The sequence below is a fragment of the Kogia breviceps genome, chromosome 8 (assembly GCF_026419965.1).
Source record: "Kogia breviceps isolate mKogBre1 chromosome 8, mKogBre1 haplotype 1, whole genome shotgun sequence".
NCBI lineage: Eukaryota > Metazoa > Chordata > Mammalia > Artiodactyla > Physeteridae > Kogia > Kogia breviceps.
In genome coordinates, this window is record NC_081317.1 from 66,261,769 (window position 1) to 66,279,979 (window position 18,211).

General features: G+C 37.1%; 1 protein-coding gene across 2 annotated transcripts in view; it reads right to left on the reverse strand.

Moving 5' to 3' along the window:
* UHRF2 (ubiquitin like with PHD and ring finger domains 2) overlaps nucleotides 1–18,211 on the reverse strand; it is a 73,747-nt gene that overhangs the window by 26,415 nt on the left and 29,121 nt on the right. For both annotated transcript variants that reach the window (XR_009336945.2, XM_059071863.2), the window contains exon 4: nucleotides 12,866–13,084. Coding sequence is in view for 1 of the 2 variants with exons in the window: in XM_059071863.2 (XP_058927846.1) it covers nucleotides 12,866–13,084 (219 nt within the window). In the remaining variant the exon portion in view is untranslated. The remainder of the gene's footprint in view (nucleotides 1–12,865; nucleotides 13,085–18,211) is intronic.

Sequence of the window (18,211 nt, forward strand, 5' to 3'; positions counted from 1 at the left end):
ATTTTTCCTTATAATTTGTTGAAGAAGCCCCACCATTTGTCCTATAGTTTCCCATGGTCTTGATTTTGATACCTGCATTCCCAAAGTGTACTTTAGTTTTTTCTGTCATTTACATTTCCAGTAAATCAGTAGTTGGATCTGGAGTAAAGGGTGAAAACCCTTGGTCTAATGCCTGTTTTTAAAAATAAAGTTTTACTGGAACACAACTATGCCTATTCGTTTATGTATTCTCCATGGCTGGTTTCACGCTACAACAGCAGAGTTGAATTGTGACAGAGACCATCTAGCGGCCAAAGGTTAAGCTATTTACTATCTGTCCCTTTATAGAACAAAACTGACCCTTGCTCTAAATGTTTACTCAAATCCAGGTTCATTTTTTGGGTCAAACTGTCTATAGGTCTATTTTCATCAGTAAGCACCTAATTATTTAGTTGTCTTTTCCTACAGCAGCCATAGATGCTCAATGCCTAGATTAATTCACTGGGGATTGGAAAATGTTGATATTCTAGTTCTTTCATTCCCTTTTTACTTATTTGCTAAAATAATTCCATAAAGAGAAACCTGAGTTCATCAATTACTTGGTGACTCAGTGGTATAGCTCATATAACAAATAGAGATGAAATGTTTTCTTTAGCAGTTCAAAAAACATAGTTCTCAAACATTCTATGTAGGTGACCAATAAGTTTCTATATAACTAGGAGTTCACGTATTTGAGGTGTTTCAATCCACGCTAGTTATCTTCCTTATTGATGTTCAAATCATCTCATCTTTGGCCAATGGGATCTTCCAGTTGATTCTCAAATCTTTCTGACAAGAATTTAGCAGTCTTTGTGGGCTTCCTTGTTATGTGCAAGACAAGATGTTTGTTCTCAGTTCATCTTGTACATTTTCTGCCCCCACCCTGTAGTCTTTTTTTTTTAATAGATCTTTATTGGAGTATAATTGCTTTACAATACTGTGTTAGTTTCTATTGGTAAAACAAAGTGAATCAGCCATATGCATACATATATCCCCATATCTCCTCCCTCCCACCCTCCCTATCCCACCTCTCTAGGTCATTGCAAAGCACCGAGCTGATCTCCCTGTGCTATGCTGCTGCTTTCCACTAGCTATCTATTTTACATTCAGTAGAGTATATATGTAGATGCTACTCTCAATTCGGCCCAGCTTCCGACCCCCGCCCCCGCCCCCAGCCTGTAGTCTTATCTCCAAGGAAGCCTAGTTTCTTTTAGGTGAAATGGTTATTTCAAGACCACAATTTAGGCACTAGAAAAGCTTTCTAAAACTGGATTGATCACTATTTCTAGACCAAGCTACAAAATTTAGACATACACATTAATACACATACACGATACCTGAGTTCATGCAAACACTTTCTGTTCAAATTCAGGACTAAAGGATAAGTCTGCTTTTGACAAAGCAATTATTTCTCTTTCTACTTTCCCCCACAATCAGAAAATCCTAGTTCTCAAAGACACCAGGGATGCCTAAATTAGAATGCTACAAGTACTTCTTTGCTTTACCCTACATTACACATGACATTTTCACCAGTTGTCATTATGATTACAGAAAATACTTTAAAATTTCTTTGTATATTTCTGCCATGTCTTACAAGTTATATCTACAGTGTCAGACCATAAAACCATTACATATTACACTTTCTCCTTTATGTACCTCCCTCTAGTACCAGTTCTAGATGCAGAAATATTTTTAATGTCTATCACTACTCTATGTCAAATTGCTTACAGTCACCTTGATGGTCTGAAACTAGTTCTCTACAAGATTTCCCAGGAAGGGTTCATGAGAACAATTCCTCCCCTAGTTCTTACAAGTTAATGATAGTTTGTCTTCAGCCTTTATACTGAAGGCCAGTTTGGTTAGACTTAAAATTCTTGGCTTACCTTTTCTTGACTCATGGATGTCTTTCTGGGATGTTTTCCTTGTAAGGGTGTTATCCTGGTTCCTTATTTTTTCTTTTTCTTCTAATTTTGTATGGATTTGACATCAATGCTTTTCTTTTGCTTGTTTTTATAAAATTTTCTTGACCCTTTAGAGGGTATAACTTCAATTAGGTTTGCTAGATCACAGCCACAGAGCTCCATATAACTCAGTTTTGTTGTTTTTTGGAGAAGCATTCAAAACTACGGCAGCTAAAATCTAATCTGGCAGAAAGCACATCAGTAGTTTGAGGCCAAGGTTGAGGGTTGTGGTAGTAATGGTGACTATGATGGAGCTCACAGGGACTTTTGGTGGTGGCGGGGGGGGGGGTAATGAAAAGGTTCTATATCTTGATTACAGTGGTGGCTTTATATGGTACATATTACAATATGGTACATACTGCTTTAAGTAAATTTTGCCTCAAAAATTAATTAAAAAAAAATGACACTATAGAAATTTCCTTTTGGTATCTCCTGGCTCTATTCCCCTCCCCTATTTTTAACTGGACGCTTTTTTCCTGTCTTTACTGTTCCTGTCCTACTCAATTTGGACTGCATTCCTAGTAGTTTATTCTCAATATGGGACTTTGTCCTGGAATGGAACCTTTAGCTGACTAATTTTGAGAGTTCATAGGGCTCTAATCTCTTCAGACCTTACTGTAAACTGTGTATACTCATCCAAACTGGGGTGCATACCCATTTCTGGCTTCAGCTGCTGTATTAGTTAACTATTATTACATAACAAGTCACCACAAAACTAGCAGTTTAAAACAAAAATTACCTCAGTTTCTGTGGATCAGCAATTTGGAAGCAGCTTAGCTGGGTAGTTCTGGCTCATGATCTTTCTTGAGGTTTCAGTCAAGCTGTTGACCAGACTTATAGTCTCATCTAAAAGCTCAACTGGGAGAAGACCAACGTGCTGTCTGAATTCTCACAACATAGCAGCTGGCTTCCACCAGAGGAAGTGATCTGAGAGAGCCCCAAACGGAAGCTTCGATGTTTTCATAACCCAATCTCAGAAGTGGTATACCATCACTTCTGCCATATTCTACTGGTCACAAAGAGCAACCCTAATAAAATGTGGGAGGGAACTATGCAAGGTGTTGAGTACCAGGAAGCAGGAATTATTGGGGTCATCTTAAAAGATGGCCACCATAGCTGCTACTCTCAGGTGAGACAGCTTACTGAGGTAACTTATTATTTTGGAGTTCTTGGGTCAATCTTATATCCTGTTACCCTCTTCCTCCTCTTGTATAGTTACTGATACCACACAGGTTTTGTAGCTTTCAGTTGTTTATCTCAGCAGCTATCTTGGTGTTTGTGGGAGATACCACATCACCCTAAATGTTTGTAGATACTGCCCTTAATTTTTGGATTAGATCTTTTTGTTCTATTTGTTTTTATATGGATATCTAGGAAGATTAAAATCTATGCTGTTGCCATCTTCCTAGAATCCCATCCATCCTTATATTTTCAACTTCTGTGATTTCATATTTAAGGAGATTTTCTTATAAGCAGCCTAAGAGTTTTGTTTTTATTTTAATCTAGTCTGTTGATCTTTGTCTTTATAATATTTAGTTCATATACAGTTAATATAATTGATGATATATTTGTTGCTACCATTTTACCATGTCTTCTATTTTACCTACCTTTTGTCTTACTCTTCTTGATTGCCTTCTTTTGTATTATTCTATTTCCACTCTTAATTTGCAAATATTTTATTAATTTTTAGTGGTTCTTAGAGAAAGCGCCATGCAAACCTGAAAAATCAATCTGCTTTACGTTTTACTTTCAGTACTTTCCTGATCATATCAGAATCTCAAAGCTTCATTTACTAATCCCATCTTTCACATGGTTATGATTTTATTCTACACATTTTAAACTTATTTTTTCAGTAGTCTATTTGTACTCACATAGTTACCCTTCCTCTGTCCATAATTATTTCCTATATTTCCTTATTTCTATCTGAGATCATCTTCCTTCTGCTTAAAGAACTCCCTTTAGTATTTTTTAGTGCAAGTCTGTTGGTACTGAATTCTCTCAGGTGTGGTCTGATGTCTTTATTTTGGTTTCATTTTTGTAGTATATTTTCATTAAAAATGTATTTCTAAGTTGAGAACTTTTAAAGTCAGTGTTTTCAGATGCCATTACACTATCTTCTAGCTTACACTACTCCTGGTTAAAACTCAGCCGTCTTCTCCTTGATTCTATCTTTAGTTTTCAGCAGCCTTATTGCGATATGCCACTGTTTTCTTTTTATTTATCCTGCTTAGGAACTACAAAACTTCAATCTTCGACTGACGTCTTTTATCAGTTTTGGAAAATTCTAGCTATTACGTTTTCAAATAGTTTTCACCCTACTCTCTTTTGGAGAAGTACAAATAGATGTAAACACACCTCTTCACAAAGTCCCACATATATGACAGTCTTTTCTGTATTATTTTCCATTATATTTTCAATGTTTTAGTTGGATATTTTTCACTGACTTGCCTTTGAGTTTATCCTATCTTCTGCTGTGTCTTATCTGCTGACAAACCAACCTAAGGAAGTCTTAGTTGTGGAAACTGTATTTTTCACTTCTTGTTCTCCATATGATTATTTTATAGATTCTAATTCTCAGTTGAAATTCTCTATCTTTTCAACTATTTTCTTAAGCATATTAATTATAATTACTTTAAAGTTCCTGCCTGATAACTTGATCAAAATCAAGATCACTTATGACTCCATTTCTGTTGTTGGTTTATCTTCTTCTGGTTTTTGATTATGTGGCCCTGTCTTTTGGTAGCACAGTATTTTTGATTCCATGGTAGATAGTATATATAAAACATTAGAGGCAGGCTTCCCTGATGGCACACTGGTTAAGAATCCACCTGCCAATGCAGGGGACATGGATTTGAGCCCTGGTCTGGGAAGATCCCACATGCCGCAGAGCAACTAAGCCCGTGTGCCACAACTACTGAGCCTGCGCTCTAGAGCCCACAAGGCACAACTACTGAGCCCGTGTGCCACAATTACTGAGGCTGCGCTCTAGAGCCCACAAGGCACAACTACTGAGCCCGTGTGCCACAATTACTGAGGCTACGCTCTAGAGCCCACGCTCCACAACAAGAGAAGCCACAATGAGAAGCTCGCGCACCACAACGAAGAGTAGCCCCCGCTTTCCACAACTAGAGAAAGCCGGCACGCAGCAACGAAGACCCAATGCAGCCAAAAATAAAATAAAATAATTTTAAAAAAAGAAAAGCATTAAAAAAAACACATTAGAGGATACAGACATTATCTTACCATTAAGAAGGTCTAATCTTCCTTCTGCTGGAGAGATAATGCAGTGGTTTAACATTTTAATTAGCAACTCTGCTGAGGCAAGGCTGGTTGTTCAGCTTTGGTAAGATTTAGTCTACCTGTCTGCCTTAACCACCTACAGTTTTCAACTAAGAGCCTGTTGTATATTCTGTGGGACCACTCCACCAGGGATCCCCAAATTCATGTTTGCCTTCTAAGACTGCTAAAAACTCCACTTTGTTTTTTACTTATGTTTTTAGCCTCCTGCCTAGGAAAACCCAGTATTTGGCAAAAGTCCTAAGAGAACACAGGTCATATGCTTGAGGCATCCCACATACCTGCCAACAGCTCTGATTTCTTGTCCCCACACTGCCGCCAGTTGTTCAGTGAGGTTTTCCCTGTATCCATAATTAGCATAGTCCCCAGGGCAAAAAGCAACTACAAAAGCTAACTGTCAGGCTTCCCTGGTGGCACAGTGGTTAAGAATCCACCTGCCAACGCAGGAGACACGGGTTTGAGCCCTGGTCTGGGAAGATCCCACATGCTGTGGAGCAACTAAGTCTGTGCGCCACAACTACTGAGCCTGCGCTCTAGAGCCCGCCAGCCACAACGACTGAAGCCCACACGCCACAACTACTGCAGCCCGAGCACCTAGAGCCTGAGCTCTGCAACGAGAGAGGCTACCACAATGAGAAGCCTGCGCACTGCAATGAAGAGTGGCCCCTACTCGCTGCAGCTAGAGAGGGCCTGCGTGCAGCAACAAAGACCCAATGCAGCCAGAAGTAAATAAATAAATAAATAAAAATAAATTTAAATAAAAAAGCTAACTGCTTTCTAAGGTTCTTCCCTTTCCAGAGTCATACCCCTGGTCGTTCTCCTTACCTCTCTGCTGCCTTTCAGATGACAACTGTACGTGATCTGGCTAGTCTAGTTGTTCTAGGTAAGAATGCTGATCTGCTGCCAGCTATTCCACCCTACCTGGAAAGAGAAACCTTCTATGTGCTTCAATGAAGTCACAAAATCAGACAGCTTAAAACTAAAATCACTTTTCCAGTCATTTATCATTTTAAGTTGAAGGCTTACTACATCCATTTCCTCTTGACTAAACTAATGAAGCAAGGCATAAATCACAACCAAAACAGGTAAACAGTCAATTCATTCCTTCCGGAAACACCCTATTTCATTGAAATCTAATAAACGAACAACTGTAAAAATGCATTATTTTATATACTACCAAAAAAGAAACTGGCCTGCAATGGGTCAGTATAAGAAGAACCCTCAAATAAAGATGGGACACCAAATGAAAGCCAACAACTATAAGACATATTATTTTATGAAACCCTCAAAGCTAGGACAACAAATGGCTTCTCTCATGTTAAAGAAAAATGGCAAATAAACCACCTTGCAGATCGAGAAAATAAAGATGCCTGTTTCAATATCACCCCTGGGTATAGGAAGAAAAAGTATCCAGAGAGTTGAACCACAGGCATACCTTGTGGTTTGCAGATATGAATTCATACTACCTGTGTGGTTTAAAAAAGCTCAAGCAGAAAATTTAACTTCAAGTGAGATGGCACTCCAAGGTGACTAGCAGAAGTAAACTCAAATATCTCAAAGAACCCAACTTTAGTCAGTCCAATAGCAATTTTAAGATACATCATAATTTCAGAGATGTTAAAATATGGAAAACCGTTAATTTCAGATTCTATGAAATATTGTATTTACTGAACATTTATTTTAACTAGTGCTTAGAACAGGGCCTGACACACAGAAGCAAACAAAAACAACAACAAAATCAAAGCATTAACATTCCAGTGGTATGCTTGGCAGAATAATAGGCCCCAAAGACATCTATGTCCTAAGCCCAGGAACCTGTGAGTATGTTACCTTATATGGCAAAAGCAACTTTGTTAATGACCTTTAAATAGGATTATCTAGATAGGCCCAATGTAATCACAGGGGCCTTGAAAAGTAGAAAAGGGAAGAAGAAAGAGCCTGATGAAGATGTGACTACAAATGAACAGTCAAAGATACAATTTTGTTGGCTTTAAACATGCAGAAGCAGGCCACAGGCCAAGGAATTGGGGAGGCCCCTAAAATCTGAAAAAGGCAAGGAAGTCAATTTTCCTTCAGTCTCCAAAAAGGAACACATCCCTGCCGACACTGCTTTTAGCCCAGTGAAACTCATAAGATTTCTGACCTACAGAACTGTAAAATAGTAAGTTCTATTATTTAAGCCACTAAGCCTGTGGTAATTTGTTATAGCAACAACAGGAAACTAATACAAGTAGGGCAAGAGAAAATAATAAATGTCAGGTGATAATCAGTATCATAAAGAAAAATAAGTTAGACTAAGGGAGAATTCAATCATATATACACACACCTGTGCCTGGTATCTGTCTGTCTGTATGATTTTACATAGCGTGATCCAGAAAGCTGTCTTTCAAAGTGATATTTGAATAAAGAAATAAAACAAAAGACAAAGTAAGCCAAATGAATATCTGTGCGGAGTAGACCAGTCAGAGGAAACAGTATGTGCAAAAGCTCTGAAACAGGAGCGTGTTTATATGATTAAGCAATACAATGAGGCCAATATGGTTGGAATACAGTGAACTTTGATTTATAACTTGATATGGACATCAAGTTCCTAGTCTGTAAGAATGGTACATTCAATAATAAGATCACTAGAGATGTCATGATAAACAAGTATGGATAAAACTTAGTAAATAAAACCCTAAAAAATGACACAAAATACAGTTAAGTACATCCATAGTTTTAGTAAGGTTAAAAATTTTTTTTTGCTATAGGATTCAAATTCTACTTAGGAATATCTAATCTAGTATAATTTCATATGGTATTAAATATACAAGAGTAAGTGACCAAAGTTTTGAAAAACTGTTTTAAACCCTAGACTTCTGTTTTGAATTTTCTTCAAAGCTAAAATAGAAACAGAAAATGGCAAGTTAAAAATGGAATTTTGTTAACTAGAATTATAGTTTAAGCATATTCACTTTTTGGTACTCACAAATTAAAAATTAGATACAAGCATGAACTTTAACTCCAAGTTCCCTTATCAAATCTCCAAGGCAGATTACAAATCATGTCCTCTGTTTCTTCCTTTGCACCTTCAATGCAATAGAGAGGATCAAAGCTGAACATTAGTTTTTTTGTAAATGTCTAGTATACACCATGATCAAGTGGGATTTATCCCAAGGATGCAAGGATTTTTCAGTATCTGCAAATCAGTCAATGTGATACACCACATCAACAAATTGAATAAAAATATGATCATCTCAACAGATGCAGAAAAAGCTTTTGACAAAATACAACACACATTTATGATAAAAACTCTCCAGAAAGTGGGCATAGGGGGAACATACCCCAACATAATAAAGCCCATTTATGACAAACCTACAGCTAACATAGTACTCAGTGAAAAGCTGAAAGCATTTCCTCTAAGATCAGGAATGAGACAAGGATGCTCACTCTCACCACTTTTATTCAACATAGTTTTGAAAGTCTTAGCCACGACAATCAGAAAAGAAAAGGAAATAAAAAGAATCCAAATTGGAAAAGAATTGTAAAACTGTCACTGTCTGCAGATGACATGATACTATACATAGAAAATCCTAAAGGTGCTACCAGAAAATGACTAGAGCTCATCAATGAATTTGGTAAAGTTGCAGGTACAAGATTAATATACAGAAATCTGTTGCATTTCTATACACTAACAAAAGATCAGAAAGAGAAATTGAAGAAACAATCCCATTTACCATCACATCAAAAAGAATAAAATACCTAGAAATAAACCTACCTAAGGAGGCAAAAGACCTGTACTCCGAAAACTGTAAGATGCTGATGAAAGACATAGAAGATGACAGGATCCCACATGCCGCGGAGCGGCTGGGCCCAGGAGCCATGGCCGCTGGGCCTGTGCGTCTGGAGCCTGTGCTCCTCAGCGGGAGAGGCCACAGCAGTGAGAGACCCGCATACCAAAAAAAAAAAAAGTTACTAGAAAATTAAATCCTATTTCAAGAATAGAAAATCTGAATAGTTCTATAATCATTACAGAAATCAAAAAACCTTCCCACAAAGAAAACTCAGCCCCAAAGGACTTCACTGAGAAGTTTTAACAATCAAGAAAAGGACACAAAACTCTACCATAAAATAGAAAAATATTATAGCACACGATAATTTTATAAAACCAACGTAATTTGGAAAGGATAGCTAAGATAGGAAAGTTAATATACAAATTTCACTCATTAACCTAAATGCAAAAATCCTATACAAAATACTGTCAAACCAAATCCAGGAAAGCATACCTACAAAATACCTGTCAAACATTATAATTATTGGTAAAATTTTCAAAGAGATATCAGGAGAAAAAAAAGATGCCTGCTCTCACCACCTCCTTTCAGCAATGTACTAACAGGCAACTGGTGAATGAAGACAAAAGTTAGCAATCAAAGGAAAAATACAACACAAAAATGTCATAATTCACAGATTACAATTATAAAAATCCTGTAACGATCTACATGTGAATTAAAATTATTAACTCTAGTAAGGCTAATGGGTCCAAAAATCAAAGGTTATTTATATACCAGTTAACAAAGAGAAAAATGAAATTTAAAAAGGATTTATAATAACAAATGGTATCTGAGGTTAAATAAGGATAACAGACACATAAGATCAGGCCTCTGGAGAGAATTATATCAGGCTGAACCATATAATGGCCAACACTCAAATATTTTGAATCTATAAAAACATTTCATATGGTTCCACCTAATAAAAACATGAAAAAATCATAATAAAGACCTAAGTAAATGGAGAGAAACCACACCCATGGATTAGATTTAATGTAGTACCTATCAAATTCCCAATGGTTTTTATGTAGAAATTACCAAAATGACTGGAAAACTCGAATGAAAGTACACAGAGCTAAGAACAGAGAAGAACTATTGAAGCACAAGGTAGGAGGACCTGCTCTATCATATTATGAAAGTGTGGAACTTATATAAGGACACTCAAAACAGACCAATGATACAGAATAGAGACCAGATGGATGCATCAAATGTAAAGATACATGATGAGGTGATATTGAAGATCAATGAGGGGAAAATGGGCTTTTCAATAAATGATGCCAGGGGCTTCCCTGGTGGCGCAGTGGTTGAGAGTCCGCCTGCCGATGCAGGGGACACGGGTTCGTGCCCCGGTCCGGGAAGATCCCACATGCTGCGGAGCAGCTGGGCCCGTGAGCCATGGCCGCTGAGCCTATGCTCCGCAACGGGAGAGGCCACAACAGTGAGAGGCCCGCGAACCACAAAAAAAAAAAAAAAAAAAAAAAGAATGCAGAGCAATGGGAACTCTCATACTACTGTGGAAGTGCAATCTGGTACAACCACTTAAATATTTGGTCCTATCTGTTAAAGTTAAAGATGCACAACTTCTACAACCCAGCAATTCTACTTCTAGATGAGACACATCCTACAGAAACTAACACACATAAGCACCAGGACAGAGGTATAATGTCATGGCAGCACTGCTTGTAACAGCCCCAAACTATCAACAGCAGAATATATTTATACTTTCCCCTTGGTTATTTATCCACTCTTTCCAGTGAAGGGAAAAGATTTCTAACAATGAAAACAAATTCCCGGGCTTCCCTGGTGGCGCAGTGGTTGAGAGTCCACCTGCCGATGCAGGAGACACGGGTTCGTGCCCTGGTCCGGGAAGATCCCACATGCCGCGGAGCAACTAAGTCTGTGAGCCGTGGCCGCTAGGCCTGCGCGTCCGGAGCCTGTGCTCCGCAACGGGAGAGGCCACAACAGTGAGAGGCCCGCATACCGCAAAAAAAAAAAAAAAAAAAAAAAAAAAGAAAACAAATTCCCATCCACAAGCTACAGTGACTCCTTTTTGACTCTTGTATCCCTAACATGTCTAGTAAAAACCTAAATGACAGCAAACATAATCCTTTATAGGACAGTGTGTTTTACTTTGAGATAGCCATCATATAATCGTTTTCTCATGAGCCAATATTTGCCTATCTATAATTTCCACTCAATCTTAGTTCTAGTCCCTAAAGCCAGATTGCTCCACTCTAACTGTACCTCAGAACTACTCAGGAAAACATGTTTTAAAGAGCAAGCTTTTTTAGGTCAATGTTATGAGTATTATCTCTTCCCATTGTGTATACATGCTTCTTTCCACTTCCTACACTCAAAAACATTATAAGAATCCCTAGATAACTAATTTATGTAGATGCTTTCTCCTTTCCTTCATGATACGTATCCATATCAGAATTTCAAGTTGCTTAGAACTGTTAATTGTTACGTCCTTAGCCTGGCAATAGAATCACACTTGTGTTTGTACAAATTTCTGAAACTGTTTTCTAAAAGATAAGCTCACAACATTCTTTTTCTTTATCTTAGGAGTCAGCAAACATTTTCCATGAAGGGTCAGAGAGTAAGTAGTTCAAGATTCTGTAAGCCTCATGTGCAACCACTCAACAATGCTGTTGAGCATACACACAAAAAACCAGCCATGGCCAATACATAAATGGGGATCACTGTGTTCCAATAAAACTTTATTTTCATAAAACAGGTATCCAGTGGGCCATAGTTTACCAACCCCTGCTTTATATTATTAATCATAAGCAGATGCTTGATCTTAGATTTGTCACCTCCATGTTATAACAGATATGATAATATATGTCCATTATATATATAATCAGTTAACCAGAACTTGACAAGAATGTTAGTTTGGCTGCTTCCCTTAAGTAAAAGAAAACTGTCAGGGTCTTTCTAGTATCCCCAATGCTCAGCACAACAAATGTACTTCTAATAATTCATTCTAAAGAAAAGAAATGCACAAAAACATATACACAAAGTTGTTTACGTAAACATCATAATAAAGAACTGGAAATACTTTTAACAGGCTTTTTAAAAAAGTAAATTAGTGACTATCCAATACAGTTTATTCAGAAGAACTGAACACAAAATGATGTTGATACTACTTCCCCAAGTGTAAAAAGGTAGCTTTGAAATAATGCATAGTACTTTATCACTTGAAGGAAACATCTAAAAATATTTCTTAAAGAATTAACAATGGAAATATCTGAGTAATAATCTTGGGTGACATTTTACATTCTGAATTCTCTTCATTAAGCTTGTTTTAAGTTCTTAAAGAAAATTACTATAAAAGAAAATTTTTGCTAGTCTTCCAAGTCCAGCAGACAGCTGCTTAGGTAGACATTCACTGGTGTTATATCAACGTAGATCCTCATAGCAACCATAGCTATTGAAATGCTTTTGTATATTACTGGTTTAACCTAGGAGAATCCTGTGTGGTAGGCAAGAATTTCTCTAAAAAGATATTCAATTATTTCCAAGGTGCTTTCAAATAATACCTCCAGCCTTAAAGTAGCAATGGAAAAAAAAAAAAAAAAAAAAAAGTAGCAATGGAGATTTAAGGGCCATTCTTAATAAAAAATTCTCAAGAATTTATTTAAAAGTTTTCCTGTAGTATGGAAATTTCCATCTTTCATAGATTCCATCTTTTTTTTTTTTAACTAAAGAGCATGTGCTTAATATCTAAAAATTATACTCCTTAATTCAGTAATTAAATGGCATCAGTGAAGAGAATCTTACCCCAAGAAAACAGTCACACGAAGTTCTTTTTTGGTCCTTGAGATCGTCTTCAGTGTGGTAATTTCTGCATCAAACCAAAATCCTCTATTACTAGGACTTTCTACATTGTAATTAACCATTACCACATCACCGACATTTAGTTCGTTCCACTTCAAAGTGGTTCTAGCTCGTGGTCGAAGATCCTTGACATTTATTTCTACAGTACCACTTTCCGGATATCTGAGAAGAGAGAAAAAAGAATCATAGAACACTGCTTATGCTTATCACCAAGGAAGACTAAAACTATATGCAACATGTATAAAAACCTAATTTTTTTTTTTTTTTTTTGCGGTACGCGAGCCTCTCACTGTTGTGGCCTCTCCTGTCGTGCAGCACAGGCTCCAGATGTGCAGGATCAGTGGCCATGGCTCACGGACCTAGCCGCTCCGCAGCATGTGGGATCTTCCCGGACCGGGGCACAAAGCCATGTCCCCTGCATCAGCAGGCGGACTCTCAACCAATGCGCCACCAGGGAAGCCCTAATCATATTATTCTTAATGGCACTTAAAGTAAATGATATTTATTCCTGATTTTAACTGCCAGAATAAACAAGTCTTGCTAAAATCTTAGTAAGTCATTCTTTGCTAGCTTGGGGGTGGTGGTGGTGATAGGGAATAAAGAGTAGGAGTAAGTAAAAAACCCAATTTCTTCTTTTCCACATTTTCTTAACCCATATTTAAAAATTACTTTAATAAGACTAGATGCTGACTTCCTCCTGATCTTGGAACCAGTTCATCAAGTTCTGCCATTTGTTTTACACATACTAAGAACATAAACCTAGTACATTTTCAATGGCTTCCATTTTTCCAGAAAGAGAAAGATAAGATTTCAGTTCTTACATGTAGCTAGCTGCCTAGTAATGGCAAAATGAAAAAACAAGAGCAAAAAATCCTGGAATTTTGTATGTATCAGAAAGTAGAACCATGTGAAAGAAATTAGCAGAATCTTGATCTTACTTGAATTTCAAAATGTAAGCTTAACAAACCTAAACTTGACCCAAACTTAAAGCTTTACAAGGTTCCTCATTTTTTGGCCTAACATCTGGTATCCATAGACCAAAAACAGCAATGTAACAGTCCACAATGGTTTCTATAAAATTAAGATCTGTTGTCTTTATGTATTGCTTGCTAGTAGAGGGACAAAGAAATGAGTAATATCTGTTTCCTGCTATTGGAAAACTCAATCTACTGGGAAAGGCCAAACTACTATAGCAGTGGTTCTCAAACCGGTGGTTCCATCTGTGAACATGCTATAAATGCAGACTCTTAGGCTCCACTTCTGATCTGACTCAGAAACACCGGGAGTGAGGCCCAGTGATCTATTTTCACAAATCTCAGAAATTCTCAAGCATACTCAAGTTTGATAAGCTACTGTGCTGCAGAAACACAAGAATAGTTAAATATCACACCATTCTGTGACAGCATTAACAATGTAGAAAACTAAGGGAAGAGACCATTAACCCTTAACCAACTGAGTGGCCTACTCAAAAGTTAAGTGCACCTGAAGTTGGAAGCAGCTCTTGCAGTTAGCCTTGGCTCTTCCAAATCAAACAAGTACTATGCAGGCCTAAGACACTCACAGTATATCTAACTCATTTATAATAAATGGATATTAACCCTGGGTAGAATTTTAATCACTCAATTTAATCGAGTTTCTTCAAATTTTAGTTAATTGGGGAAAGAAAAATCTCAGGATTAGCAAGGGGCCTCAGAAACGATCTGGTCCATTTACCCTCTCAGTACTATAATTCCCCTTTACCACAAGCCTCCCAAATAACCATGCAACCTCTGCTCAGATGGTAAGTGATGAGAGGTCAGCTTTAACCCTAAGAAAAACCATTCTGTCTTCACATAGCTCTGACATAGGAAAGAGAATATACTTGATAGTGGATCAAAGATAAACACAGAATGAGTTCCATAGCTTAAGTGCCATGAAGAAATCTATATACTCTCTCCACGAAAGACCTAATCCTTGACACTCTTAAGTCTGTCACCCTGCCCTCCTCTATCTTCTTTTTTTTTTTTTTTTTTTTTTTTTTGCGGTACACGGGCCTCTCACTGTTGTGGCCTCTCCCATCGCGGAGCACAGGCTCCAGACGCACAGGCTCAGCGGCCATGGCTCACGGGCCCAGCTGCTCCGCGGCATGTGGGATCTTCCCGGACCGGGGCACAAACCCTTGTCCCCTGCATCGGCAGGTGGACTCTCAACCACTGAGCCACCAGGGAAGCCCCTCTATCTTCTAAGTATAAAACATTTCAAGTGAATTTCCTTCAACTTACGTTAGGTTTTGAATCCTTTATCATACTGGTCTCCTTCACTCAACATCTGTTCTATTTTAACCTTCCTGGGTTTAAATTCCATTTTAGCTTCCTACCACCGTGTATGCTTGGGAAAGTTACTAAACTTCGCTGTTTTATATGTGTTTAGTTTACACATGACTACCTCTCATGTGTAAAATGTACCTAATGGTAACTACCTCATATGGCTGTTTTGAGAACTAAAATGGAGAAGACTTATAACTAGATATTTTAGGGCTTTTCTAATTCTAAAGTTGTGAATTTGTTTCCTGACTAAATATTCTTAAGGCCATAAAGGATAGAAAACTATTCTTTTAGATGAGATCCTTTTCTCAGCTGTATTGTGATTTTTACATCATGACGTTATCATATATTCCTGTATGATTAACAGTAAAAATAGCGTATTTCACTGGTAAAAAGCTCTCTTTTTACCTATGATTGCCAAAATTAGTTATCAGGAATGGAAATATTTGTAACAAACTTTTAAAATCATGTTTATTGGAGATGAGTTAAAATAAATCATTGCCTACATCAGAGCAAAGGAATTTAAGCTGTTTGCCCTGAAACTAAGTATGATTTCAGAACAGAATTATAGAAGTAGAGCATATGAATACATCATCTTTATGTGTACACTAAGTGTGTAAAAGTCATGAAAGTGAAGTATACTTTTTCTAATGCTACCCAGAGATAAGTCAGTTGCTGTATAAAAAGATATAAAAGGGACCCAAAAACTACTTTTACCAAAGTCAAGAGCACGCCCAGACTCAAATATCACTATTATTCTTTTCTTGGGCATCTTCATCTACACATATCTTAACATCACATAGAGTGATGACTCAGAAGCTCTGTTTTAACCCAAAATTCTCTCTTCAGATTCACATATCCAACTACATCTCTAACACGTATGTCCCAGGAGCACCTCAAATTCAAGAAATTCCCCCATCCCATAATCTGCTGATGCTCGATATTCTCTAAATTTTCATACTCCCAGAAATTGGAGTTATCCCCAATTCCTCCATCCAGTTATGTAGTCCTCCTACTGTTAACACTTCTTTAATGTAACTCTGCACCCTTAGTGAAGGCCTGCATTTCTCTGAGACTACTGTCAAGGCCAACACATCTCCCTGTCTTTAGGATTACACCTTAGACTCCATTATACCTTTGCCAAAGATTCTAAAACACAGATCTGCTTAAAACATTTTGTGATGCCTGATAACAATTTGTTCATAGGCTGTGGGAAAACAGGCATTCTTACATTGCTGATGGGAATACAAAGTAGTACTGTCTCCTTATAGAGGGGAATTTGGCAATACACAGCAAAATTGCCTATATATTTACCTTTTGATCCAGGAATTCCACTTCTAGAAATCTATCCCAAACATAAGTAACAAAAAAACCCAGGAAGACACATACACAAGGCTATTTATAGCTGTACTATCTGTAACAGCAGGACTAGAAATAATCAAATGTCCATAATAGGAAACTACTTACTATATCATACAATTATATAATGGAATATTATTCTCCTGTAAAAAGGAGTATGACATCTGCTATGGAGAGACATTAACTAAAAAAAAAGACCAAGATGCAAACAGTATTTATGTGTGCTTTCTACCTAATGAGTGTGTGTGGAAATACATACTTGTACGTGTACATATGTAAGTGCGTATGTATTTGTGAGTATACAAGTAATCACACATACATACATATATTTTGAGACAGAAGGATAAACAAAAATTCATTTAGTTACTTCAAAGAGGTAAGAAATAGGGTAGAAGGAACCAAGATGGACACTTTTTCTTAATGTACTTTTTTTGAAGTTTTACCTATAGGATCGTTTAATGTTTCACTTGATTATTAAAAAAGAATTTACAAAATGTGAGAAATTCCTAAAAACCAAAAGCAAAATGAAAAAAGTGGCTTAACTACTGAGAAATACCATTATAAGTGACTTGAAAATACACTAACTATACATTCCTAGTGGGGTTATACCTATTTACTAAGGACAAAGTAAAAAACATACCAACTTTTCACTAATCATATTGTTTGCAATATTAGTACTGTTAGTCTGAAACCATCATATGAGTAGAATAAAACAAGTCAGTGGTGACATTAATAGAAACCATGATTTTCAAGATAAGAGAAAAAAATAAGAGATTAAGGATATTAAATAACCTCAACTCTAAAATAATTTGGAAATATCAATACAAACATTTCCTAGCTGTTTCCAGCATTAAGACCTAGAAACATGATCAATACAAGTATCAATGAACAGCTGACTATATGCTCTTACAAAAAGAACAAGGACTCCTTAAAGAAATGGCTGAATCCAGGCCTGGGCAGGAAATAGAAGAGCTTGGGACATCCTATTGTACCTGAATGCAAAGAAACCCTCATTATGTCAGGTTCAACTTGAAGGAGCCTCCACAGGCCAGAGATGAGACAATCTGGGCACCAAAAAGAATTGAGTTAGAGTAAAAAAACAAGTATTAAAATCCATTAGTTCATAATGAGACTTAGTAAAAATCTCACTGACCAACCTCTGGAGGATGCTAGGAATTTATTCATTCTGAACACTGAAAAAGTTCAAGAATCAATAGTTTATTCTACCTTTTGTATATGAACCAACTGCTTGTTGAGGAAAGCTCCTTATGAAAAAATTATAGCTAATAAATGAAGGAGAGAATGAGGTATCACTATTTTTACTACATTTCATAAAACAGTGGCTGTAGGTAAAGATTAATGGCTACTAAAACTATTAAAAGCTGGCAGCAAATTTCACAATGGATGTGTCAGGCTGACAACAGCCAAATCTTACCACAAAAAGAGAAAGAAGCAGGTATTATGTGCCTCCCAACGCCATGTAATAGGTAAATAAACACCATCTCTAAACTAGTCTTATCAAATAATGAAATTTAAAACCAATCAAGCCTCTAAGTACAGTCGTCCCCCCATACTCATGGGTTCTGCATCCAGAGTCAACCAACCACTGATCGAAAATATTCAGAAA